At 35.8% G+C, this 11,341-nt stretch overlaps 1 protein-coding gene across 1 annotated transcript; it reads left to right on the forward strand.

Annotated features, from left to right (window-relative positions):
- Nucleotides 1-7,334: 7,334 nt before the first annotated feature.
- Nucleotides 7,335-10,627, forward strand: LOC120159387. The gene is made up of 7 exons (XM_039169980.1): nt 7,335-7,350; nt 7,455-7,511; nt 7,636-7,703; nt 8,723-8,979; nt 9,147-9,237; nt 10,158-10,224; nt 10,306-10,627. Exons 3-7 carry the CDS (start codon nt 7,699-7,701, stop codon nt 10,357-10,359), a joined length of 474 nt encoding a protein of 157 aa, XP_039025911.1. The 5' UTR covers nt 7,335-7,350; nt 7,455-7,511; nt 7,636-7,698; the 3' UTR covers nt 10,360-10,627.
- Nucleotides 10,628-11,341: the final 714 nt, after the last annotated feature.

An 11,341-nucleotide genomic window follows, 5' to 3' on the forward strand; every position in this document is an offset into this window, starting at 1 on the left:
ATCTGGTGGTTGCAGGAGTAATGCTGTCAAGCTGCTTCACCTGTCTCGTCTACTTTCTCGGATCCTACGTGTGAAACACTCACACGCTAAGTCATCGACTTAGTGAGGCAATATAATAATAATAACCAGGCAATGTAATGAAAATGTCATAATGATATGAAATGAGATGAAAGCTTATACTTAATCAAGGTAGTTTACATCACCATTATCCTTACCTGTAAGCATATTACTTTAACATTCATGAATTTGTATTAATGAGTTTATTAGCCCATGATATTATATTGAGAACCTAAGGTATCTGAGTAATGTGAGGTTGTGCACTATGCTGTCACCACAGCTCGTATAAATGCACCGAAGTGCCGCGTAGAATTACACCGTAGTGCCATATAATAATGTCCATAAGGACCACATAGAATTCCTTAAGAATCATATATATATGCTAGGGATCACATATGTGTCTCACCAGACTTCACACATGTTCCAAAGAATATATATATATCCCGAAGGACCGCGTAGAATATTGTCCCGAAAGACCGCGTAGACCCTCTACCCTTGGCATGCCAACTATACCTATAGTTCTCATCTACATAACATGGGCTTTTATATTTCACGTAGTCTATATCGCGTAAACATGTAAATTCTTACCTTTTCACATAGCTCATAACTTTTCCCGCATATTCATGTCATATAATGCATTTTATATGAATTCATGTCATGTCTCATAATACAGAATATGCTCATGTACCAAGATATAAAATCTAGACTTATCACAAGTCTAGAATTGAGTATATTTCTATAATAATGCTATGCATATGCACTCACCTATATTTCTTTACCTTTTCCTCGATCGATCCTACTTGTAGATTGTTCCCGAACTCGTGTAGGCTCAATATCTACATAATAATTCAATGATACTTATCAGTATACTAATTAATATATTCTAAACTATCATTCCTTAGACTCATAGAAAAGCCAATTTCATCCTTTAATGAAGGTATGCATCGATGCACTACTGATGCATCGGTGCATAAAATGCATTCGATGTTGTATTATTACTGGGATGCATCGATGCATGACTTATGCATCGATGCACTAATTGCATTCGATGTTTCTATTTTAAAAGAGTGCATCGATGCATTACCAATGCATCGATACACCTTCAAATAATTTCTGGGTTTTAAACTTTATGCATCGATGCACTATGAATATGCATCGATGCACTCTGCCCAGAATCATCTTTTATGCCCGAAAATCCACTCTTTTCAGCTTAATACTTCATATATCATCCCCTTTCTTATTTCCTAACTTGCATACTCTTACTTAAACTAATTATTATCCATTAAATACTTCTAAAACTTAGAAATCTAATTCTTCATGTAGAGTTTAAGAATCTAACCCAAATTCCAACATATTCTAATTTGAATTCTAACACCTCATACTTCTTAGTTAGCTTATTGACAAGTCAAAAATCTTATTCAAACTTCAAAAACTCATCCATATCAAAATTTCATATAAAAACTCATTTTCCAAATCTATCTCTAAAACATTTATCTTGTTGTCTTAATGTCATATAAGCTTTCCTTTAGCTTATATAACATCCAAACTTCAATTTCCAAGCTAAACATCAAAGAAACTACCAAGGTTCAGATTCTTACCTTAAACTTGGGTCTTCACGTTTGGAAGAAGAGAAGAGTGAAGAAGATAAGAAAGAAGGAAGAAGAGATGAGAGGAATCTAGAAACATCATGTGGTTATAATATAACCCCATAAAAAAAATTTTAATTATTATTTTTCCTTGCAAATGACCATTTTGTCCTTAAATTCATTTCATATTTACTAACAATTATTTTTAAACTATATAACTATTCTACTTTAATCACCAAATTCTGAATTCTTACAATTTAGTCACTAACCCGTTACTTAGGATGTTACAGTATTGACCTCATCACGTAACTCCCTTGACTCATCCCCGGGAGGTGGAGAATAGGGAGATAGAAGTCGTGACATCTTTGTCGGTCGCCTATCATGAGGTGATGATAGAGAAGAGGATCGATGATGTGACGGCATAGGTGATGACTCTCGTTGTAGAGGTGTATAGTCGGGTCGATCAGGTGATGGCTCTGGGTGAGGTGATGGCTCTCGAAGTGGAGGAAGTGGAGGCTGCTCATCATTCGTGCCATCAAGAAAACGCTGACTAGCTTGCCACCAATCAGTGGCAAACTCAGCCTCCGTGGGTGTCAGTCTCATTAATGGAGTGTTGGCCTCCTAAAAATATAAAAACTCAAACAAAGTTAAACGTCTACTATTAATAACTTGTTTATATATGATAGAATTTGTGTTAACTTACATTATTTATTGTCGCATATGATATTAAGTCTTCCCAATCCAACAGACGTTTCCTCTTCCAGGAAATAGCCCTAGGAATATCATTTGAGGTTTTTAATGCATATATCTGCATGCTGGGGAAAGCCTCGAATATCCAAATCTACAAACAATATAATAACAAACATTAGTAACTGTAATTAATTATAATTTTGAAAACATTATATAGAAATTCTTACCTTAAAGGCCCAAACAAAGCCTGACAAAGTGTATTTCGACCCATCGCCCCACAAACTTTTGCGGTCATCAAAGGCAGACGACAACTTAGTCCAGGTAGCTTTCCATATATACGAACCCCACGGAAGCAGATTCTATGCATTTAGGTCCTCTACCAATAATATTAGCTCCTGAGGAATAGGTTGTCTGGCCTCTCTGCCTAAAAAGCCGGCATACAAAAGTAGTAGAAGGCATACTCGGACAACATCAACGTCATTCATCCGAGTAAAACCATCTTTCTTATTAAACAATTTCTTCAGGTCGTCGACGTGTAAGTTCGGCTTCTCTATTGACTCATCAGGAAAAACCCTGGATAACCATGATGGGCGGGTGATATGACGAGTGTATCGGCCTACATCATCATGTCCGAATCGTAGACCAGTTATTAAGCATAACTCCTTCCGCCCAAAACAAGTATATGCCGGTGGAAAATGAAACCATATCTCTTCCTCACCACGTTGTATACTGTCGGGTAGATCGCTAGTCATGGTCTGAAGCCACAAATGGGTCAAATTAGCATCTCCACCCGGATGCTGTACTCTCAGCCATGGCCCGAAGCAGGTTTCCTCAAACAATTTTCTTTGTGCAGGTGAAAGCTTCGAAGGTTTTGTAGTGGCTAGGCTAACTTTATTCCTTAATGTCAATGAAGCCGAAAAAAATTTCTACAAAAACAATAAACATACCAAGTTAGATATACCAAAAACTACACTGTGAAGATATACCAAAAACAATAAACATAAATAGTAGTTTATTCTTGAAACTAAAATTTGCAACACTGTTTTGTCTTTTGGTTGAAATGAAAATCGCAACGAGATAATGAAAATCGCAACGCAGAAATGACTATTGCAACGAGAGAATCGCAACACGAAATGAAAATCGCAACGAGAAATGAAAATCGCAATGCGATTTTGGTTTCGCGTTGCGATAGTCATTTCCGCGTTGCGATTTTCATTCTCGAAACTATTCTTCTTCTGCATTACTTCAACCAAAAGACAAAACAAAGACAAATACTAACTTCACAGGGTTAAATACTAAACAGTTTAACAGTATTGACAGCAATCGAATGAATTTAATAAGAAATCTAAGTGAAATGGTTAATCTATTATTAAAATTACCAGTAAACTTATCATCAATTTCAATATGAAAAACCTAAAATAATGCAAAATTTTCAAAATAAAAATAATTAAAAAAACTAACCCTCGGAGGTTGATTTTCCATTTCTGAATGATTGTGAGGGATTTCTTACCGTGAATGGTTGTGAGGGATTTCGCCGGCGATGGGGACGGAAATCTTCGGAGATGGGGACGGATTTCGCCGTAGAGAGTGAGAGGTGGAGATGGGACTGAGTGTTGTGATTTTAGGTTTGAGGTTATGAGTTGCGATTACTGTGGACGGTTCAGTTTCCGATATATTAAGAAAAAATTCGTGTTTGGAATTTGAAAAAAAATACGCGTTAATACGAATGACGCTATGTAAATCGCATTGCGATAGTCAGATTCACATTGCGATTTACGTATTCACATTGCGAATTATGAAAATCGCAACGCAAATACGTAAATCACAATGCGAATTAGGAAAATTGCATTGCGATAATCAGTATCGCATTGCGATTTTCCAAATTCGCATTGTGATTTACTTATTCGCATTGTGAATTGTGAAAAATGCAACGCGAAATTGGAAAATCGCATTGCGATAGTCATAATCACGTTGCGAATCTGAAAACTGATTTACGATAATGGAGATCGCTTTGCGAATTAGCGATCGCATTGCGATTTTGTTGGTCATTTTGGCAAATCACGAAAAAATTAATTAAAATCATATATTATATGAGATTTTTGATTACTGAGATTATTTTCTCATTTTTTATTGGCTATCAATTATTCAGACAACAGGATAGGATTGTCCTCAAAATACAGATCAAACATTGCCTACCTAATTTGACCAACTCCAGCTTTGACTTCTCCTTTTGCTTTTTTCCATGTATTCCAATTTTTTTATTAGTTATAAGAGTTTCTATTAAATTAGATTAAATTTTATATTGAAACGAGGTTATAAGTTGTCTAAATATTATAATTTATGTAAAAATAATTTATATTATTTTAGGATATATTTAATATTTATTGAATTATTTTTTACTGAATATGAAATAACATTTCGTAAAAGGCGTTGAAATAATATTACAATTTTTTTTACTAAATATAGACCGACAATACTTCATGTAAAAGCATTAACATTAAATTGATAACAAACCATAAATAATCAGTGTTAGCAATCATCTACTTTTCCCCTAATATTATATTGCAGGTCGGTGGCTATTATGCATTCTATTTTTTATATAAAAACTCCATGGTATGATTATCTTAAATGGTAATATTTATGCAAAATATATATATAAATAATTAATATTCTTGTGTTAATTTGAAGAGGCCAATAATATGCAATATAATATGGGCCTTTAAGTCCGGATGGACTTGAACGAAATTGATATAGTAAAAAAATTGTGCAGTTTAAAACGGCAAAACTTTCGAGATAATGTTCTGAAAGAAATTAATTCATGAGCTAATGCACGTCCCAACACATAGGTCGCCATGTCCTCCAGGCGACCTTGTAGGTCGCCATGCACTCCGGGCGACTTACCCTCGCTCGGCTTCCCTCGGATTCCCTCGCATAGCTCGCTCGGTTGCCCTCGGATGCCCTCGCATAGCCCGTTCGAATGGCCTCGGTCGGATGGCCTCGGATGCTCTCGGATGGCCTCAGATGCCCAGCGTGTTGGGACGTGCATGGCACATGCAATCTCTTGTAGCTTGCCGGGAAGACATGGCGACCTAGTAGGTTGCCCGGAAGGCATGGCGACCTACGGCCAACACTGTGGATTTCACCTTATTTAAGCAATTAATCTTGGGAGTGCTTTATCTCGTGAATTAATTTTTCCCAGAAAATTATCTCGAAAGTTTTGCGGTTTAAAACATATACATCGGCCGTTGTTCTACCTTCCAAGCTGAACTATGGGCGGTGTTGGATGGATTCACTATCGCATGGAACCATGGCCACCGTAATGTTGTAATAGGGGTTGATAACAGCAAGGTGGTGCGATGTCTCAACTCTGCCGAGTGCCGAGCGGGTTAACGATGACGCCACCATTCGACGAATCAAAAGATGCCTGAACCAACAATGGAGAGTTAGCTTCAACCACATTGATCGATCAGCCAACACACTTGCTGATGCCCTTGCTCACGTTGGAAAAGATGGCCAGCTGGGTCTTTGGATTTTTCAGGAACCTCCAGCTGTTGTTGAGAGGTTGCTCGACCTGGATCGTGCATACTTTAATATTGGCTAATCCACTAGCTCCCTAGTGGTTTCCTTGTTACCAAAAAAAAAATAAAAAATTATGTTCCAATTCATTTTCTACTTTGCTAGACCTAACAAGCAGTTTCCTGGGAGAACCAAATATTATAATGACGAGGGTAAACTATATATATGACTATTTAATTATTACCTATTTTTATTTTAACCATCAATTTTTAAATTTTTTGAATCAGACAATTTAATTATTAGGTGTCACTCGTCAAACCATTTGCTTTTAACATTTCACAGAGATGATAACGTGACTGTTTAAAAATAGCTATAATGATATATTCGATCCTTAATGTTTATATATTCTGTCACTTTAGTCCTAATTTTAAATTGATATAATATATAAATATTGATGACCAAATATATAATTATACTAACTTCTTTAACAGTCATGTCACCTCTACCGTTAAATGCTAAAGGCAAGCGGCTTTATTAGCAACACTTAATAGTTGAGTGGTTTGATTGACATAATTAGAAGATCGATGGTCAGAATGAAAAAAGGAAATAATTAAGTGATCATAAGTATAATCCACCCTAATTTGAAATTCGACATTAAAAATTTATTAAGTGACCTCAGTGATAAAAATGAATGTTGTTATCTATAAAATATCTATGTTGTAACAATTACGTTTGTGGAGTAAGTGTTGTTAGTAAACTAAGAAAATTCTAAATAAATATTACGTTGAAATATTCAGGACAAATAAAAAATTTGAAGATGAATTTAGGATTACGAGTATAAACTATAAACCCTTATTTGAGAATGTTTTAAAAGTTTGGACTCTTATTTGACTATTTTGAAATATTAAACCCTTATGTGAACAATCTCTAATAGATTATACCCTATTTGAACAGTTAACCTAAACAATTAGGGATGAGCATGAGACTCGACCCGATAGGTCAGTTTTTTTTAAAAAAAATTAGGTTCGGGTCGGGTTTTTAAAGGTGATGTTCGGGTTGGGTCAGATTTGGGTTTAGGTTGAAAAATACACGACCCGAACCGACCCGGGAAATATAATTTTACCGTATATATTTAGGAATAATTACAATAATACCCCTCTATATATTATTTTTTTCAATTAAATCACTATTTTTCTTGAATAAAAATAATATTTTTTTATTATTTCAGGTTGGGTCAGGTCGAGTTCGAATTTTATTTCAAAAAATCGAATCTAGTGGATTGTATATATTATACTGGTCAGGTCGGATTTCGGATGGAGGAGACACGGATGGGTTTAAATTAGTGGAAGTACTTGTATAGTAATAATAAAAATACATTTTGATCCCTGTAATATTAAATAGAGCAGAGAAGTACATTCTGTAACGGTTAGAAGTCTACATAACAAAATGAAGAGTTTGGCTATGGATTAACAAGTAGAAGAGGTTAAACGGAACAACTCAGGTAGCTTAAACTAATCTCTCTAATCTACACTACTTTTCTCTGTTCCAAATAAATAATAATAATAATAATCTGTAGCTTTTTCTCTTTCTTTTCGACTCCTAAAGGCGAAAATCTCTCACCTAAAAGCCATAATCAACCAAATTAGACCAACGAACCACCAGGTAAATTTGTTTTCTTTAATATATTTTTTTAGTTGCTATGTCGATAGTGGATTTTTGTTTCACTCCTGTAAATTTCGTACTTTTTTGTGTTTCCTCAACGGTTTGTCTTGATGTTTCATTTCAGGAAATCAGGTTCCCATTTATTTGCAGATCTGTTTTTGCTTCTATTGGTATTGGTTTTGTATATATGGGGTAAGTTTTTTTGGGGTCTTATGGTTTTGCTAATTTATGGGTTTTTATTGACAAGATTGATATTATTTTTGGTTGGATATGTTTGTATTTGGATTCCTCTTTGTTTGCGGTTTAATAGAGGGGAAAGGGGCAAAAAAAAATACACTATGTATGTGATTATCTGTTTTCATCATGCACCCTTTTATTCTTTAGTGATTGACATGTTCAGCATGGTTCTTTAATGATATGACTGTGTAAGATTTATCATGTTGATTGTTACTTTCTTTTGCATCTGGTGTCTTTGCACTTACTATGGCTGTGTTTGATAAAGAAAAAGAAAAGATCTATAAAAGGAAAGTTTTCTCCCCTTCCAAACAATCGTATGATTATAAGTTACTGGTTTAGGCATATAGGATACTTTTATCGCTTGCTATTAATGTTAGATTAGAAAATGGATAATTTTCGGATGTTGTTTAGTGGTTTGGTGTAGCAGATAACATTTCTTTTATTAAGTGGCGACCAATGATTTTTTGTTGAGATTGATATATCTACATTAGGACTTCGAATACCCAATGATTGCTTCAGTTTCAAATTCGAATACCCCATGCAAGGTCAATGTATGGTTTCAATCATATATTTCATTGTTTGAGTTTTTCAAATGAAATTGCCTGCACATGTCGTTGAAGGGAATTTTACTTCTTTTGGGGGGGCCCTTCTTGTAAGTTGTAAGATTTTATACCAGTTAGCTTAGTTCTAACAGGTTGAAACTTTGGAGGATTTGATTCCTAATCCCCTTGTCTTGCTAATAGATGAACCTATTAGGTGTATCAGTACTGTATCTTGATGTATGCTTTTTGTTGCAAATATGGTTCTGCTGCTGTTTGTTATACTTGATAAATAAAATGTCAAGAATGCTTTATGTGGCCTTGGTATCTATGAAATTATAATTTGATATCTTCCTGATAAACTTATTATCGGGTTAGTAGCCTCAGCTAGAGTTTTTGGCAGCTGGTATGATTGTGTGATTTGTAATAGAGCAGTGGTTGTCTAGGATGCTATGAAAGGCCGACTTTGAATCCCTTGGTGAATGAGTCAACAAAACGACTAAAAATTCAAGGTCAGACAGGCAAGAAAGCCAGCATATCAGAAAATTTCTGGACCACTAGCACTTGCGATATGGATAACAGTGCAGTGCAATCACAGGGAAGCATCTCATCGATCAGCACAAGCAACCAGACACTTGATCTGCATGGCAGTGTTGCAGCTGCTAATGCCCCCCGTGAATTTGTGAATCATGGCAAGTTCTTAGTTCTTTTGTTACTTTGTTTGGATTAACATTTGTATGTGACAGTTCTATGAACTTCCTTATCTTCCTGCCTGGATAGTCATTTTTGGATCTATTTCAGTGCTAAAATAAGATAAGGCTGTCTATGAACCATCTAATTGAGATGCACTTAGTTGCAGGCCTTCTTCTCTGGAATCAAATTCGGCAGCGCTGGGTGGGAAACAGGAAGTCTGAAAATCGGAAGCGAGAGGTTCGAGAACCTAAACTAAAGTGAGTTATTGTCAGAAAATATTGATTTAGTGTTTTTATTATGTCTTGGTTTCAAGTATCGTTCTTCCTAAGAACTCTCCTCCACTTGCAAACTGATGTGTGCTCGGATTTGTTTATTTTCTTCTCTGTATTGTTTAAAGTTTAGAAGGCATCTACAACCGTATTTTTTCTGGAATTACTATATCCGAAACAATTTCCTCTTAACTAAATTATGCTGTGACATTCATTTTATCATGATTGTTCATTTCTTTCATCGAGGCTATACAGAGGCTCAAGGCAAAGAAGAAGAGATAGCTATTTCTACAAAATTAAATTTTCAACTTCTAAGCTTCTGGACAAGGGAGCAGATTTAATTGTTCCACGTTTTACCAGCCTTTGACCTTGAAAGGATATGTTGTGCTACCAAATCATATACAATTGTTTAAGTACTAAAATAATGACAACCTTACCCATGTGGGTGCCCTTAGCTGCATGACATCAACCACTGTGCTTTATTTAGAACCATTTCTTCTTTAAGCTCAGTAAAGTGAGGCCCCCTTCTATAGTTACCACATACAAGACTTGTTTGTTCGTTCGTTCGTTCTTTCAACCACTCCATTATGTCACATCTCCGTTCTCTGCATTTGTTGATATCTACTTTCCTTGCATTCATTGCTGTGCTTTGTGTGATATTTGGATATTATAATGAAGAATAAAAAGGTTAATGTTTGTATTTTCAAGCATTCTGATTTTAGCAAAATCCAGATGCTTGTCATTATGGAATCTGTATTTTAGGTACTAAACTTTGAAATGGCATATTGTCGACTCAGGGAAAACAACTTCCTCTATACAAGTATATGACCCTTTAATCATTTATGAACTTTTTCGTTATCTTGTCAGCACTCATTGTCTGTGCATGTTAAACAATTCTGGCTTTGCAGTTGGAATGCAACTTACGAAAGTTTACTTGGAAGCAACAAGCCATTCCCTCAGCCTATTCCTCTCCCTGTAAGTCCCAGCACCAGGAAGCTCATGGAACACTGGATTGTTTGTTTATCTGATTCTGTGTTTCTCTTGAAAAAATGACAGGAAATGATAGATTTCCTCGTGGATGTGTGGGAGCAGGAAGGGCTGTATGACTGAGAAACAACAGTACAAGTGCATTTGAAAGGTGGTTAGATATCAATATCCATCTGATTTGTTGTAACATTTGTAATTGTTTTAATAGGTAAAAATGCATTAGAGCATAGCCTGGCGTGCATATCGACTGTAAAAATTTCAGGGTCTTGCCTGCTTCTGTTTTTATTTTCCTTCTCAATTCAACTGGCCTTTTGGACCTTGCTATTTTATTTGCTCTGGAATGAAAATCCGGAATAGAAAAATACTTGCACCCTCTGGTTTTCAAGGCAGCAAAATCTTCTCTAGTGTTTTGCACATTTTCGTGCATAGGTTGTAACACCCCGAATTTAAGTCGAAGGATTAAATTGCTAACTATTAAAGTTTGGAATTAAATTTGAAAGGAAAATATGAGATTTATGGACTAAGTTGATTAAGGGGAAGAACTTTGAGCCAAAAAGATGCTTTAAAGAAACTAGTGGCTTTAAGCGTAATTTACACATTATTTTCTTGACTTGATAAAATGAATTGTGAGGCTGCAAAGGTTTGAAATCATTACCTGTGGTGTGCCATGACTTAGCCATTAGCTTAGGCTACTGTTCTAAATTTTATTAATAAGAAGGTTAGTTTAACATATTTAAATATGGTTTTAAACCCCCAAAGCTAGACACACCCATAGTAGAAACCCCCAAATATTTGAATCATACCCACCGTCGCCCCTCCTGTCGTTTACTCTCCGGTCATCGGTGTATGCGTCGTCGACTCACGACTAAAATCTGACCTGCTACATTATGAGAAGCCTCGTCGTCAGTCCTAAAAAGCCTTGTAAAGATAGTCGGAGTTTAAGCTATCCCAGCCTCGTCGTCAGTCCTAAAAAGCCTTGTAAAGATAGTCGGAGTTTAAGCTATCCCCTTCGGTTTTTCAACGTTTTTTTATCGATCCCGACGTCAGTTCACCACACCGCCACGTTCCATGTGCTCCTCGACGCTTTGCAAATAAACCCCAACCG

Source organism: Hibiscus syriacus, unplaced genomic scaffold, assembly GCF_006381635.1.
Source record: "Hibiscus syriacus cultivar Baekdansim isolate YM2019G1 unplaced genomic scaffold, ASM638163v2 tig00111366_pilon, whole genome shotgun sequence".
NCBI classification, from domain to species: Eukaryota; Viridiplantae; Streptophyta; class Magnoliopsida; order Malvales; family Malvaceae; genus Hibiscus; species Hibiscus syriacus.

What these genes read in the sequence shown, in the direction of transcription:
- LOC120159387 (XM_039169980.1), top strand. An exon ending in GTTCGAGAACCTAAACTAAA is followed by an intron (nt 9,238 to 10,157) that starts GTGAGTTATTGT and finishes CTGGCTTTGCAG; the next exon opens with TTGGAATGCAACTTACGAAA. An exon ending in CTCAGCCTATTCCTCTCCCT is followed by an intron (nt 10,225 to 10,305) that starts GTAAGTCCCAGC and finishes AAAAAATGACAG; the next exon opens with GAAATGATAGATTTCCTCGT.